The sequence below is a fragment of the Vanrija albida genome (genome assembly GCF_041260175.1).
Source record: "Vanrija albida strain AlHP1 chromosome Unknown contig_4, whole genome shotgun sequence".
Taxonomy (NCBI): Eukaryota; Fungi; Basidiomycota; class Tremellomycetes; order Trichosporonales; family Trichosporonaceae; genus Vanrija; species Vanrija albida.
The window spans coordinates 2,790,156-2,805,793 of record NW_027191423.1 but is presented as its reverse complement, the minus strand read 5'-3'; the positions used below and the strand labels follow the sequence as shown (position 1 = coordinate 2,805,793).

General features: G+C 64.0%; 5 protein-coding genes across 5 annotated transcripts; 2 read left to right on the top strand and 3 right to left on the bottom strand.

Moving 5' to 3' along the window:
- Window positions 1-895: 895 nt before the first annotated feature.
- On the top strand, window positions 896-2,929 carry Q8F55_005842 (uncharacterized protein; the record flags this gene model as incomplete). Its single annotated transcript, XM_069354320.1, has 4 exons — window positions 896-1,092; window positions 1,130-1,350; window positions 1,397-2,093; window positions 2,194-2,929. The coding sequence occupies 4 exons, from the start codon at window positions 896-898 to the stop codon at window positions 2,927-2,929; spliced, it is 1,851 nt and encodes a 616-aa protein (XP_069208962.1).
- Window positions 2,930-3,319: 390 nt separating this feature from the next.
- On the bottom strand, window positions 3,320-4,258 carry Q8F55_005841 (uncharacterized protein; the record flags this gene model as incomplete). Its single annotated transcript, XM_069354319.1, has 2 exons — window positions 3,320-3,983; window positions 4,032-4,258. The coding sequence occupies 2 exons, from the start codon at window positions 4,256-4,258 to the stop codon at window positions 3,320-3,322; spliced, it is 891 nt and encodes a 296-aa protein (XP_069208961.1).
- A 1,760-nt stretch (window positions 4,259-6,018) lies between these two features.
- Q8F55_005840 (uncharacterized protein) lies at window positions 6,019-7,228 on the top strand (the record flags this gene model as incomplete). The annotated part of the gene is made up of 4 exons (XM_069354318.1): window positions 6,019-6,312; window positions 6,585-6,758; window positions 6,834-6,990; window positions 7,206-7,228. 4 exons carry the CDS (start codon window positions 6,019-6,021, stop codon window positions 7,226-7,228), a joined length of 648 nt encoding a protein of 215 aa, XP_069208960.1.
- Window positions 7,229-9,316: 2,088 nt separating this feature from the next.
- On the bottom strand, window positions 9,317-10,903 carry Q8F55_005839 (uncharacterized protein; the record flags this gene model as incomplete). Its single annotated transcript, XM_069354317.1, has 4 exons — window positions 9,317-10,165; window positions 10,217-10,524; window positions 10,582-10,671; window positions 10,825-10,903. 4 exons carry the CDS (start codon window positions 10,901-10,903, stop codon window positions 9,317-9,319), a joined length of 1,326 nt encoding a protein of 441 aa, XP_069208959.1.
- Window positions 10,904-13,506: 2,603 nt separating this feature from the next.
- Q8F55_005838 (uncharacterized protein) lies at window positions 13,507-14,959 on the bottom strand (the record flags this gene model as incomplete). Its single annotated transcript, XM_069354316.1, has 3 exons — window positions 13,507-14,508; window positions 14,560-14,831; window positions 14,884-14,959. 3 exons carry the CDS (start codon window positions 14,957-14,959, stop codon window positions 13,507-13,509), a joined length of 1,350 nt encoding a protein of 449 aa, XP_069208958.1.
- Between the last annotated feature and the right edge of the window lie 679 nt (window positions 14,960-15,638).

The window sequence follows — 15,638 nt, the reverse complement described above, 5'->3', positions numbered from 1 at the left end:
CCCAGCCAGCGCCACCGCCAAGCTCGAGGTGTGTGGTTTCATAATCCTCCGTGTCGCGCGGGCCACCTCGGTCAACTTGGCGCGCGTGGGTGCGGTGACTCGGCGGCAAGGGGGTGGGGGGTGGGTTGGTTACGGAGGCCGGGGCGGGCGGGCGTGGGCGAGGCGAGTCGAAGGCTCGTCGCCGTCGTCGTCCAGCAGGCCACCCCGTCCGTCGCTCGCCAGCGAGCCTGCACTCGCGACGAGCAGATGCCGAGACGACGCCGGTGTGGCTGACACTGCGGCCGACTTCACCCCCGCTTGACTCTCCGCACATCTCCGCCAGCCTGCTAGCGCTCACTGCGTGCCCCGTCCACAGCCGCCAGCCGCCGCACGCCATCGCCGCGCCGCATCGCGATATGCTTACACCACAGCCCAGCTTGCTCGGCACGACGTCGGCATGCCTGGCGCAGGCGGCCCTCCAAATTAGACTAGTCTTGGCAAAAACGGCACCACGCGGCCACTTCGCCAAGGAGCAGGCAGTAGACGCCGCTTCGAGCGACCGAAGGCGTCATTGTGCCTTGACGATTCCTGCCCTTTGACATGTTGCAGCACTCACCCACTCATTCATCCATGCAGGCCCGCCGAGGCAGCCACGCCAGCGGCAAGTGGCGGCTGCTCTCACCACTCACAGCATGCGTGACGCCACTGCCGATGTGATGATCTGATCAGGGCCGGCCGAGCCCCGCCGGCCAACAGTCATCAGGCCTTGGCGTGGAGTGCTTTGGCGCCATATCTCGTCGACATGTTGTGCAGCGATAGCAGCGGGCGCTAGTGGCAGCCCTGGCTGGCTGCACTCGGTTCGTGGCCCGTGATAAAAGGTGGGGGCCATGAGTATGAGCAGCCCCACACACCCAAAATGAGCTCGAACGCAAAGACGGAGACGGTCCTGCCCACCGGCGGCGTGCGCCAGGCCCTCGGCACCGGCCTCGGCTTCGAGGACGCGCCGCCGCCCATCCTGACCAGCGGCGCCGGCGTGCACGACGAAGACGACCCGAGCACCATCCCCACCGAGGAGGAGCTCGAGACGCTGCGCAAGGTCGCCGCGCCGATGCCGTGGGTCCCGGGCTCGTGGCGAAGCTAACCCCGCCAGCGGTATCGCCATCCTCCTCTGCGTCGTAGAGTTTGCAGAGCGCGCCTCGTACTACGGCTGCTCGTCCGTCTTCTTCAACTTTGTCAACAACCCCCTGCCGAAGGGCGGGAACGGCGCCGGCGCCGTCGCGCCCCTGCCCCTCGGCAAGAACCAGTCGGCCGGCGCCCTCGGCTGGGGGCTGGTCGCGTCCAACGGCGTGACGTCGACCTTTTCTTTCCTCGGTGCGTCGAGCTAGCGTCGGCCCCCCCGCCCCCGCTGACCCCCTAGCCTATGTCATCCCCATCCTCGGCGGCATCCTCGCCGACACCAAGCTCGGCCGCTTCCGCGCCATCTGGATCGGCACCATCATCGGCTTCTTCGCCCACGTCCTGCTCGTCATCCCCGCCATCCCCTCGGTAATCAAGCACAAGGAGGGCGCGCTCGCGGCCTTCATCATCAGCATGCTCATCCTCGCCTTCGCGGCAGGGTTCATCAAGCCGTCCCTGTCTGTCCTGCTGGCCGACCAGAACCCCGTCAAGCGCCCGACCATCAAGGTGCTCAAGTCGGGCGAGCGCGTCGTCGTCGACCCGGCCATCACGATCCAGCGCTGGCTGCTCTGGTTCTACCTGTGCATCAACATTGGCGGCTTCTTCGCTCTTGCGACCACCTACTGCTCGCGTTTCGTCGGCTTCTGGCTCGCCTTCTTCATCCCCGGCGTCGTCTACCTCTTCATGCCCATCCTGCTGCTCTACCTCGGCCCGCGGCTGTACAAGGCGCCTCCCAAGGGCTCGGTCGTCGTCGAGGCGTTCGCCGTCCTCAAGTTTGCCCTCGCCGACGGCGGGTGGAAGGCCCTCTTCCGCAAGTCGGACCCCGACGCCAAGACCATCTGGGACCGCGCACGCCCCAGCTGGGTCGCGATCCACGAGCCCGAGAAGGCCGCGCGTATCACCTGGGACGACATTTTCGTCGACGAAATCAAGCAGTCGTAAGTGGCACTGCCTCCGGCCGCCCACCCCACATCCCTCCAACCCTTTTTCCACTCCTCCTGCGTCCCCTCCCCCGTCCAACCGCTCACGCATGCACAGGATCCAAGCATGCGCCGTGTTCATGCTCATCCCCATCTTCAACCTCGCCGACGGCGGCATCGCCAACCAGAAGAGCGCAATGTCGACCGCCATGGTGCTCAACAACGTGCCCAACGACCTGCTGGCGCGCTTCAACCCGCTCTCCATCATCGTCTTCTCCCCGATCCTCAACTACGGTCTGTACCCCTTCTTCCGGCGCATCGGGCACCCGATTCAGCCCATGACGCGTCTCTCGATCGGCTTCCTCCTCTCCTCGGCCGGTGCCATCTTCGGCGCCGTCGTCCAGGACCGCGTGTACAAGACGTCGCCGTGCGGCACCTTTGCGAGCGGGTGCAAGGCCGGCGTGTCGAGCGTCTCGCTCTGGTGGCAGTTCCCCATGACCGTCCTCCCCGCCATTGGCGAGCTCTTCGTCAACGTCACGGCCTACGAGGTGGCGTACACCAACGCGCCGGCGCGCATGAAGGGCTTTGTCCTCGCCATCTTCCTCTTCGCGACTTCCATCTCGAGCGCCATCTCGCTCGCACTGTCAAAGGTCATCGTCGACCCGTACCTCGTCTGGCCTTGGGTCGCGCTGGCCATCGCGTCGTTCCTCGCCGCCGGCGTCTTCCCCACCTACTTCCGCCACCTCAACACGCCGCCGCCGTCCTTCTCCGACGTCAGCCGCCAGAAGGGCGAGGACGACGACTCGGACTACCACCTGCCCCAGCGCACCAACAGCACCGAGGAGAAGAAGTAGGCGTGGGGCGGGGGAAGAGTATGGCGTGTTAATCGGGCCTCATATAGTGGATGTATGGGATTATGCGCCGGGTGGGGGGGCTTAGGAAGGGTTTGGGCGGGCAACAACTTGGCCGACGACTGCTTGGGCGGGCGACGGTTGGCAAGACGATGCGAGGGGATGCTCGCAGCTGACTCGATGCTGGCCTGGCGAGGGCAGTCAAGCGTGGCCTGGCAACCGCGCGCGGTAGCGGCCGACTGTGCAGTGCCGACGCCAAGCATCCACTCACCCATTCACTCCCTGCTCGCCCGCTCACTCGTCACGCCCTCGCGCAATCACGGACGCGCCAACCCACCCGCCTCGCGCCCGCTCGCCGTGCTCTTGACAACCAATACATCTAGCCCAAATCTACTACAGCTTGCCCTTGTTGATCCAGAAGCGCACGGCCTGCTCGAGCGTGCGGGTGGGCACGCCGGCCGGCTGGAAGAGGTTGGGTGAGTTCCAGCGGCCCTTGCCCCAGTGGACGCGCCACGCCGCGCCCAACCCAGCGCCGGGGTTCTTCTGCGCCTCCTCGACGTCGGCGTCGGTGTAGGTCCCGACCTCGGGCTTGCGGCCGTGCGCTGCCGTGAGGGCGTCGACGAGCTCCTGCCCCGTGAACACGGTCTCCTGGAGCGTGTACTTCTGCCCGGCGGCAAAGTCGGGGCGCGCGAGCAGCTGCGCGACGCTCTCGCCCAGGTACGGCAGGCTGATGGACGTGAACTTTTGGTTGAGGGCGTCGCCGTAGAACGCGACGCGGTTGCCCGCGACGTCGACAGACAAGAAGTCCCACGCGGGGTAGACGTAGTCCTCGAACAGGGTCGCGCCGAACGTCGTGATCGGCAGGTTGAGCGACTCGGCGTACTTGAGCAGCTGGTACTTCTGGTAGCGGTACAGGAACTTTTCGTCGTCGAGCTCGGCCTGCGTCCAGTTTGCCGTGAACCACGAGGGGATGAACACCTTGAGCGTGCCCTTTGGCAGCGAGGCCAGGTTGTCGAGGAACAGCTTGCCGCCCTCGGCCGTGTTCTTGCCCGCGGCGCTGGCCGCGTCAGCTCGGCCCATGCCTACGGGTAGGTGCGCGACTCACAGCAAGATGTCGACGCCCTTGAGCGCGCTGGCCACCTCGGCCGCCGTCGCCTTGTCCGTGTCGAGCACGCGGCGCTCGACGCCCGCAGGCCACTTGGACGTGTCGCTCGACGCGCGGTGGAACGCCACGACCTTGTACTTGCCGGCCTCCTGCGCCTTGGCCAGCGCCGTGAGGATGTGCGAGCCGAGCAGGCCGGTGCCTCCGATGAGCGCGACGGTGTTGGGCATTGTGGTGGTGTCGGGGGTGCTGTCGGGTGTGGGCTTGGTTTTGAGTGTGTGGATGCGCGGTGCAAGCTGGCTCTTGTTCTGACGAGCACAACGTCGAGCGTGCTGCGTTTATGTATGGACCGCCCCACCACGACCGACCCACTACTTGCCGCGCTGATGACTGATAGACAGCGGCAATGACGCCATGCACGTGACTTTTGTCGGCGCTAGCCGCCGACCACAGCTAGCGGGCACGCGGCAACGCGGCAAGCTCGAGCATCGACGGCGTCGCCGACACGCAGATGCGCAAACTCCGCACTCGGCGCCGGGTATCGCGTTGCATGCACGCATGCTGATTACAAAGGCCAGGTTGCCGCCGCGCGCGATCTTACACAATCAAGCTGGCTCGCGCCGCGATTGCCAGCCGCCGGCGTGATTTCCCCGACCGCGCCTGCTTGGCTTGGGCGGGCATGTATCGGCTGTGCGTGGGTTGGAGTGCAGCGACGTGCAGTTCATACCCGCGACGCGCTCGTCAGTCAGCGCGGCCAGCGGGGCGAGCGGCTCGAGCTCGCCCAACTAAGACTGGCACACGACCCAGGGCAGCGAGGGGGTTGGCCGGATTGGGCCCCGCTGGGGAAACCCCGGCGGCTGTGTGCTCGGCGCCTGCGATGGACCGGGCACGCCGAGCGCGCGGGGCATATCGACGTCGATGGCGACAACGACGACGACCAGCTCCAGGTTGTCGACAGCTGTCGTATTGCCAGTGGCTGCAGGCGGCGGATGAGTGGATAGCTGAGGTGTGTGAGGTGTGCCCAGTGCCCAATGCGTGGTGGTCGATGCGTCGCGGTGGAGGCGACGCGACCGCGGTATGTAGACGCGCCTCGCCTCGTCTCGCCACCCACCACCCGCACCGCACGACGCACCGCCGCCGCCGCCGCCGCCACCACCACCACTGTCGAGGTTGACTCACTCGCCGTCATCGTCCTTGTCTTCCTTGTCCTCCGTTGTACATTACCCACCACACAGCCACCACCACCACCTTGTTCCCTCCTCCTTCACTCAACTCATTCTTGTCCCCCTACCCCCCTCCTCTCCCTCTCCCTCTCACTCCCACACCAAGCTCGTCTCTACCACATACCTCACCACCCTGGAATCCAGCATACCCTGCTCGCTCGATCAACATACCCCCCTCGATCAACTACCCGCGTCAAACTCCCGACCACGCACGCAAAGGCCGACTTACACCCCCTCGCCGCAAATAGATAGACCCAGGTCATCATCACCAAGCGAGTCGTCCATGGCCGCCTCCGCGGCGGTGCCGCCGCTTCCCACGACGTCGTTGACCTCACCATCGTCATCGTTACCGTCGCTCGTACTCCCCCCGCCCGCCCCCCTACCCCTGCCCAGCTCGATCGGCCTCGACTCTGTCGTTGAGCACGCGACCCAGTTCGCGGTCGTCGCCGCCCCTCGCGCGGCCAGCCCAGTCCCAGCAGAGGAAGTTGACGTACGTGACCGTTCGTACCTAGGAGCCTATGGAGGTGAGTAGAGTCGGGTGACAAGTGGAAGTGGCCGCTCGACACGGGTTGTAACCGTGTAGTATGCCAGCTATCTATAGCTGCCGGCCCAAGTCAGCTCTTGCTCCCCACGTGTCAATGCCAAACGCGTCAACAACACCGGCAACACCCTCGGGAGCACGGTGCATCGCGGCAATGGCACGGCGCGCGCGGTGTTAGGGCGGCGATCCTTCCCACGTTCCCAGCGGTAACAGCCGTAGTCCTGACATGCCCGCAGCCACGCTCCTCCTCACCCGGCTCAGGTCCGAGACACATACTCTGCTGGCAGACGACAACCAGCTACACGACCTGGGCGTCTACGCCCTCATCGCAGGGCTGGCGCGCAGACGGGACCGTCCGGTGACGTCAAGTTGGGAGGACTGGGAGGGCCTCCGGCGGATCAGCCTTGGCGGTAACGACATTGGCGACAAAGGCACCATCGCGCTCCTGCGCGACGCCTCGCGGCAAGGGGGCGAACTCGAGACGCTTATGAGCTTGGGGTTGCAACACAACAGGATAAAGGTTAGTTCCTTTCCGGACGCGCCGTGTCAGCTTCCGAAGGCGTCATTAAGGCCCTGCCGCGGTTTTCCAGCAGCGGGGGACGGCTACTTCCGAACTTTGTCGATAGCACCCGAGGTGATGGTGGACTGCTGACCATGCCTCTGACCTGGGGGTTGCCTAGATGAGCCTGCTAGATTCTCCATCGAGATTCTCCAGCTGCAGTAGATTCTCCAGGGAGATGATCCTGTTTCAGCTTGCCCGTTGACACCCTCGCCCTCTCGCTGACGACACAGCTACGAGAGCGCACCGCCGAAGAGATCGTAGGCTACCTCAACGCGTCACGCCTGATCGAGCTCAATTTCGCTTCCAATCCGTTGAACCCACGAGGCATTGTCAAGTTTTTCGAGGGCCTGACGGCGCCGATTCAAGCAATCGACTTGTGCGACTGTGACCTTACCGAAGCCGTGGTACCTGCACTTGTTGGGTACCTAACATCGACATTGTCACGCAGCCTTTCCCACCTCGATCTGAGCTTCAACCAGTTGGGGGAGGATGGCGTCATTGCAATCGTGCAGGCTGTGGAACGCCGCAACTTTACGATCACCACCCTGGATCTCGAAGGCAACGCGAGCGTGGAAGACATGGGTGGCGAGTTTGAGTACTTGGACTTGTGGAATGACACGGACCTGGGTGGTGGTGGTGTGGCACCCGAGGGACTGTCTGACGCTGAGAAGGCATTTCATGCTCGCGTGCGCCGGCATTCCGCACACTGGAACACGGTTCTCGACCGAAACAGGGCCCTTCGGCGGCGGCTCGAAGACGCGGGACGGCGGGTCCTCGGCCCTGCTCGCATTCTGTTGCTCGGACGACCAGCCCCTGCGGTTTCCACATCGGATGCTTTCTCCAACTCCCAGCACTGGCGCCTCAAGGACACTAGCGCTGTTTCGTCTTTGCCCGCGATCCTCGGTACTCGCACGCGTGTTTCGCCGGTAGCCCGGCCATTTCCCATCCTCCATCTGCCCAGAGAGGTCGTGTCGATGATTGCGCGGCACTGCTCTGGCGATGCAGACGCATTCAGCGATGTGCAGTGGGCCAGGGTGGTGCGTCACATTGAGCAGCGGGACACGATAGGGAGTATGGCTGCACGGGTCGCCAAGCACACGCGGGAGGACGGTTGTTTCGATGACAAGGGTCGGGCCGAGGTGCTGGCGCTGTGGCGCGGCGATGTGGGGTGTGAGCACTGGGACGGGTAATGCAGTAGCATGGTGTGCGTGCCCATGTGGTAGTAGTCATTGTGCCTTGTAGCATGGTCGTGGAAAATGAAAAGACTTCTAGAGTGGTTCCCATCGGGCATTGCAAGATGGACCGTGTCGTGAAGTTGTTCCAGTGTTGATTAGTCGCGGGCCTGGTTGCGGCATGCGGCACGGCATGCGGCGCGAGGCGCGGGGCATGTAGTCACGGGCACACGGGCGTGCGGGGTGAGAGCGAGGCGAGGTGCGTGCGGGCGTGGGGAAGCCGGGCGCGTGGGGAACCCAGTCGCGTGGGGAGGTGGGTGAGAGAGAGGCTGGTGGCTGGTGGGCAGTGAGAGAGTGGGTGAGAGCGTCGGCAGTGGTGGCTGCGGCACGCTCGGCGCTGCGAGCGAGGGAGCCCGAGACAACGAGCTACGCCACAACAACAGCAGCAGCAGCCTAGGCGTGTACACCGGTGGCCTTGACCACCTCGGCACGGCGTGCTCGGCTCGGCTCAAGCACTATGGCGAGGGGGAGCCGAGTCAAACGTCGTCGCCCAGGCCAAGAATAATCCACTGCGCCGTGTCATTCACGTCAGTGACGTCGTGTCTGGCGCCGCGGTCCCCTGTCGATCGATCACGGGGTCGTCGCGGCGGGCCGGGGCAAAACGGCGAGCTACAAGTCGGACATGTCGGTGAGGCTAGCGATGCGTTGGGGATCAGGCTTGGGGACCCGCCGGCGTCTCGACTGATCGGGTCGTCGGACGCATGTGACCATGCGAGTGGATGAAACCGAGCGAGCCGCAGCCAGAGCAAGCCAGCACAACATCACGCACGTTTGTCGCCGTCGCGGCCTTGGCGTGCATGAGAAGCCGTCGGGCGTACCACCGTAGCTTGGCGATGCGATGCGCAGGATCCAACCCCCACTCCGCCGCTGCTCGCTACCGCGATTCCAGCGACCCACCCCTCAGGGCCGACGATTCCAGCCGTACCCAGCCGCGCGCTCGCGCGCTCTCACCGCCCACCCAGCGAGCAAGCGTCCACGGCCCGCCCCTGGGATCGTGAGACGGATCGAGAGACGGATCGAGAGACGCCCGCCGCCCACCCTCCGCGCACCGCGTATGCAGATCTCGCAGTCGCAGCGTGTGCCAAGCGGCCCCGGATGCGCGCTGGTGCGCTCTATTCCCGCCGGCCGCTGCCGTTGCTCGTGCCGTGTTGGGCTTGTTGTGCCGGCCGGATCGGCAATCGGCATGCGACGAGCAGACTGCGTCTGGCGGGTTTTGTGGGGGGATGAGGGCTGCACGGCCGGTGGTCGGTCGGCATGTGCATCTCATCTCGCTCGATTCACGAGCGGCCCGCGCGGCGTGTACGAGAGGAGAGCGGGTGCGGACGACGAGGCGAGCGGCCCCCTCGAGCCTGGGTGCGCCGCCGCGCTGCACTACCCCCCCCCATTCACACCAGTCACCACACCGATGCACTCTGCACTCGTTTGTCTCACTGCACAAGCCACATGCATGTCATTCTACAAGCCCGTGGTCCGGGATCCCGTCTGTTCGAGATGAAGCCGCCTCCCTGAATCGCTACTATCGTGTCGTTGCCTGCCTCTTGGCAGCAATCATCCCATCGGGCCTTCCGACGCGGGCCCCGCCACTCTCTCCGCAGCACCCCCAGATTCTCTGTACCCCACATGCACATACCACGGCAACAGCAGCGGCTGCTCGTCGTGCGTCTGTGTCTGCGTGCGAGCGTGGGGCCAGCCGTCGCCATGTACCACCACTCCACTCCCGCCCCCCAACTCTACTCGTCGCCGTCCCCCCCGTCGCCCCCTTCCCACGACACGCAGCCCGCCTGGCGCCGCCAGTTGTTCATGGCGCGGTCGAGCGCTTGTCGCGAGCACAGCATGTTTTTGCGGCCCGTGGTCGTGTGATTCCACATGGCGTCCGACAGGCGCCGGAACCTGGCGGGCTCGGCGGCATGCGCCACGAAGCGGGCCCACTGTGCGTCCGAGAAGGCCCAGGCGTCGTCAGAGCAGTGACGCGCGACGAGCAGCTGCACTTCGCGGGGGAGGTCGAGCAGGCGGAATCCAGACTCTGTATCCGGGGGATGCGCAGGCCGCCCAAAAAGAATGAGACGCGTAGGCACGAGAGCCTGCTTGACTGCCGCCGCCAGGCGGCGGTGCAGTCGTCTATTGCGCACGAGCACGAGCGGGAGCCGTATGCACATTTGTCGCTCGGCGTCGGTCCACCGGTTGCCGCTGCGGCGTTCGCTGTCGGTCGCCTCAATTTTGCCTTCGCTGTCGTGTTCGTCGAGGCTGAGGGAGAGGAGGGTGAGGTTACTGGCCTCGACGGCGTCAAGCATCATGGTCATGCCACACAGGGTGAGGTAGTTCTCAGCCATGCTCAATGCCTCAAGGCCATGGCTCCGCTCCGAAGCGAGGTACGCGGCGGCGGCGAACGCAACGTCCATGCCGAGGCCGCACGAGTCAAGCTTGAGCTCACGGAGCGGAATATCTAACGTGTCAAAGAGCTGGGCCACTTGACACGACCTTAACGGATTGTAGGATAAGTTGAGGTGGGTGAGGTGCGTGCTGTTGAGCAGCCGAAGAAGGGGAGTGTCTAGGCCTACTTCTGGAGTAGGTTCATCGAGCTGCCAAAGCGTCAGCCGAGCTCGTGTGAAGCACAGGCAGGGCCCACTCACAGTAATATCATTATCCTCGAGGTCAAGCTTAAGCATGCCCGGCATCTTGGAAGCATACCATTGCAAGACGCCAAAGCCGCCGTTACCTATCCCGTTGCCCTGGAGCTCGAGGCCGCGGACAACTGGGGGCCAGAGCTGCTCGCCGCCGTCCTCGGAAGTGGCGACGCATGCCACAGAGCCGCGCGTGGTCTCGGCCAGCTGGTCTACCAACACTGACACGCCGAGGTTGCCCAGGGCATTGTAGTTGGCAGACAAGCAGGTTGGGGTGGGGAGCGAGTAGGATAGGAAGCGCGAGACAATGGCGGGGACTGGGCTTGTTAGTAGCGAGCGGGGGAGGAGGGAGGGAGGCAGAGGCGACGACTCACCTGCCAGCGTCCCCTCTAGCCCGAGTTGGCCTACGCGGACAACAGGGTCATGGTGAATGTGGTGGACAGGGACTTGGGGGTGGTGGAAGACTGGAATTTCGCGCGGCGGGGGCGGAGGAGCGTGCGAGTGAGGCTGGTGGTGGTGGTAGTTGTTGTGAGCGTTGTTGATGAGGTGGTGGGGATGGTGATTGTGGTGATGATGATGGTGATGGTGGTGGTGGTGATGGTTCTGCTGGTGGAGACTTTGCAACGCTGCTAAGCCGTCCAACATGCCAGCGGCAGGGACATGTTGTGTCTGAGGCGGGGTGGCCAGGAAGCCCATTGTGCGGGTGCTGGAGCTGGAACGTAGTGTCGTCGGCCTATGCAGCGTCGTCCGACTTTGCGTCTGCAAGCAAGTGTAGTGCCGGGAAGGGCCTTCCTCTGACTTGTACGTCTGACGCTCTGACCTTTAACGATGTATCAGATAGAGAGAGAAGGGCGGCGATGTGGCGGCGGTGATGTTGGCCATCCCATCATCTATGTGTGTGCCGTTTTGTCCGAGTGGCCACGGCCATTGGAGAATTGGGTACCGTACCGTGCAGCCAGGCAGGCAAACAGGGAGGCAGTCGAGGTTTGTGGTGTGATGATGCTGGCTTGCGTTGGATGTGATGGAGGGTTTGGATTGGTATGGGAAGGTGGGAAGATGAGGATACGTTACCGAGGGGTGTAGGCAGCCAGGCCGGCAGTGCGCGCAGGCGGGGGCGGAGGCCGGGTGGGGTGGGTGAACGAGGCCATTGTTGACAAACGAGTGGTCGGGTCAGGTCAGGTCAGGTCAGGTCGGTCGGTCGGGTCAAACTGTCGGTGATGCAGCCTGGAGGGGAGGGGCTGCTGGGTGGTAAGTCTTGTGCCTGGACGTCAGAACAGGTCAGTCGGCAAGGCATAGAGGCAAAGGATACAGAGTTCTGGCCCGGATTTGGCACGGGCGACACGGCACAAGAGCATACGGCACAGCGACACGGCACACGCCATGAGAATGGGTGGGTACGCTGACTGTGACTGTAGAGTTTACCCTGTCCAAAGTTGGAGCCCGACTCCCACGCTCACACTCACCCTGGCTGGCCCGCGGCGGGGGCGAGGGCGAGGCAAGGCAACCCAAGGCGAGCGAGCCCAACCTCGGCACACTTGGCCCCAAGCAGCAAGCAAGCATCAATGATGCCATATGCTCCAGCACGGGCGGGCTGGCTCGCTCCAGCTCGAGAACAGCACCACCAGCACCACACACACCGGCACCACCAGGCCCTATTCCGACACGGACGCTGATTGCCTCGGCTAACGTCAAACACGACGACCCACACCCACCCACACGACTGCCGCGGTCGTGGGCATGGCCATGGCCGAGACACGCCGCGGCAAGTGCGCCCACCTAACCCCGCTCCCTGCGGCAGCGGCAGCCGCAGCCCAAGCGACCAACGGGACAGACTCGGCCGCGACCGCGCGTGTCGACTTTTTTTTTTTTTTGTCTTTCTGCGTGTGTGTGTGGGTGTGTGATGATGCTGCTGCCGCTACTGCTGCTATTACCAGAGCCAGCCAGATTCCAACGGACACGACGACGATCGCGACTGGCCCCTACCAGACCCGGCCCGCACGCCGACCACGCCAGCCGCACCTGCGCCGCCAGAGCGGGACGCGACTGGCGGACAAACGCGACGACAATAGAGGTCCAACCACGGCCCAGAACACGTCGGCCGGTGAGGGCGGGGGCGAGGGCGAGGGCCCGCGTCGTCTCGCCGTGTCATCGCGGCACGGGTTACCGGCACGTAACTGTCTGTATCCATGCCACAAAGGGGGTCAAGACGGCCTGCTGTGGTGCGGATCGCGCAGCACACGGCGGATTGTCCCCAATGTACTGCGGATTGCTCGCCAGACATACAGCCGGAGTCGGAGCGAGCTGTAGAACAATTCAATTCCCTGCGCGTACACCCAAAACAGCACGGCCCCGAGCACGCCGCGCGATAAACGGCATGCTAGACAAGGGCTCGGTATGCCCACCCCTTTGTGGAGCGTGCGTCGAGCAAGCGAGGCAGCGAGCACGACGAGGCACACGGCATCGGCATCATGAGCCGCTGCCGCATTAACCCTCACCCTGGTTCTCGCTCCACCGCAACCCACGGTATTGCAAAGATAGAGTCGCGGTTCGTGGCTCCATCCAGGCTCGGGCGTACCCGTGCCCGTGCTCTGCGCAGAGGGGGGGATGACGACCGGCGCCAACCAGACGAGGTGCGGCCGTCATCATGTCGTGTGCAGGTGCACTCGGAAGGATAGCGGGCTGTTCCAGTTCCACTTCCAGGGTGTGGGGTTTGGGCGGCTGCTCCAACCGTAGCAGGGGAGGGGGGAGGCACGGCCCTGCGGCGTGCTGGAGCGCAAGCGCGCCGAGCGGCGACCAGGTCGTGGTGGCCGCAGCAGGCAGAGGCGACTGGGGTGGGCTGGGCGAGGCTGGCGGGCGTGGCGGGTGGGCGTGGGCGTGGGCTGGACGAGGACGTGGACGTGCCCATCGACGCCGCGCCGCCCTGTGTCGCGTCGAGCGCTCCACAGCCGTGTCCAGTCCAGGCCGCGACCCCGCGCCGCCCCGCGCTATTTCCCCCAGACGACGCCGACGCGCCGTCGCATGTACCAGACGCGTCCGCATGACTTTGCCCAGCCGCTCGACCCGCCCGCCCGCCCGCACTTGCCCCGCCCAACTCCCCCCCCTCCCCCCCCGCCGCGACTTCCGTCGGCGACGGGTTTCCCCTTCGGCCCTTCCCAGCTCGCCCTCACCCCAGCCAGCCTTCACCGTGCCCTTATCGTAACCATCTATACATCCACTCTATGTCCCACTATACACAATCCGAATATACAACTTGATTGGACCGGATGATCGCGACTGCGCTCGCCTCGCAGACTTTCCGATCACACCGGGTGGTCGAGCTCCCACTTGTTGCACTGCAGGCGCGTGCACCACACGTCCAGTGCGCACCCAGTGCGGCTCCTCGTCTTGAGCTTGGCCGTCCACTGCGCCTCGGCAATCAGCTGCGCATTGTCGGCGATGGTGCTGCGGTCGGCGGCGTGGTTGACGACCCGGGCCCACTGCGCGTGGCTAAAGGCCGAGGCATCGAGCGACGCGTAGCGGGCGACCAAGAGCTGAACCTCTGGCGGGAGAGAGAGCAGGGGGAAAGGCTCGGGGCTCCCGACGGGGCGCATCTTCGCCGCTTCCGACGGCGTGGGTGTCCGGCCGTGGATGATGATTCGCGCAGGAACGATAGAGCGTGCAGCTGCCTCGCGCACACGGTCCGCTAGATTGTTGTTGCGGTACAGCAAACCCTGCAGCCTGCGAAGGAGGGGATCGAAGCTTTCATGTTCTGAGAACGTGTTGAGGACGTACGACTCGCGACGACGGGGTGCCTGAGGCTCGACATCGCCGTCGGTCGGCTCGTTTGCATTGGCCGGTGCCTCCACTGCAGGCGCCTGGGGAGCAGCAGCAGGTGCTTGTTGGATGGGTTGGGCGACAAAGGGGATCGCCTGCGGTACCGGGACCTCGTCACCCCCTTCTTCGGTCTCCTCCTCGGGCTCGTCCCTGTTGTTCTCGTACAGCAACACCTTCTCAAGGGTAAAGTTGCCCTTGTCGATCGCGTCGATGATAGTCTTCATGCCGTCCCGGCCAAGGTAGTTCTCCTGGAGCTGCAGTTCACGCAGGTTCTTGGCGCGAGGCGACAGCAGGAACTCGGCAATTGCCGGCACACACGACGGCACCAGCCGGCATGACGCGAGGCACAGGTTGTGCAAGTGTGGCGCGTTGATGGTTTCGAACAGCCTGATGGCTGCAGTCGAGAGCAGGACGTTGTTGGCCAGGACGAGCACATTCAGGTGCGAGCGGTCCAGATGCTCCACAAACTCGTCGACACCTCCGCCAAGCTAAAACTCTATTATCATCGAGCCCATCGCAACCACAATGAAACCACTTACAGTAATCTTGTTCGATTGCACGTACATCATACGCATCTTGTGGTCGTCGCTGGCGTACTTGATGGCATTGAGGAGACCCTCGTCACCGATATCGTTATCGGCGACGTTTATCTCGACCAGTCCCCATTGCTTCGTGGGCACATCGTTTGAGAACAGCAGCCGCTTGGCTTCCAGTCCGCGCACCAGCGCTACCGTTCCAGCGTTGCCCAGAGCGTTGAGGGGAGCCTTGAGGTGCTCCTTCTCCAGGGTGACCTGCTGGAGGATGCGGTTGGCTGCACGCGTCAGTCAGACTGGTGCTCGACGCGCTGCCACATCACCACTTACCCGCGGCGACGCCGACCAGGTTGCGGCCAACGAATGACAGGATCGTAGGGTTGTTGTCCTGGTTGGGACCGTTCATCGTGATGGTGACGGGGCGGGGGATGCGTGGGTGGAGCCTGTTGTGGTGGCGTGGACCGTTGACCGACGACCAGCTGGCGATCGAGACGACGTTGGCGAGGAAATGTGGCGACGATAACAGGAACGATAGCAGGAGCGACTCCTTCCAGACCCAGATAACGCTGTGAAGACGATTCTTATTCTTACTATGCAGTGAGAGAGATGGACAAGACACCTTGATCCAGGCTCGAGTCGGCATGCATACTTGTGTTGCGGCCCAGGCAGGGGTGTGTTGGTCGCACCATTCAACATTTTCTTGTCTGGCGAGGTGTCACGTCGTCACAACGTCACCAGCACGTCACTGGTCGGGTCCTCGCGCTATGGCCGTGGAGCCCGCGGACGGCCATCGAAACGGGGCTGAAATGTTTATTTCAGTGGAGCCAAAGTCAAGACTTCAGCACTTCTGCCCTCCCGCCGTAGTCGGCCACATGGCATGACGTAAAATCACGTGAGTAATCATCTCCAAAGCCTTGTTTGGCCCTTCGACAATCAACATCGAGTCGTTGTAAACGATGCGGCCGAGGGAGCGCGCCATCGGCTGCAAGGTATGTGATTTTGGTGGAGCGCGTAGGGCCGACGCGGGATGTCCAAGCGCGAAGCGCCAATCGACGTGAGGAATGACGGGGATACCGAGATTCCAT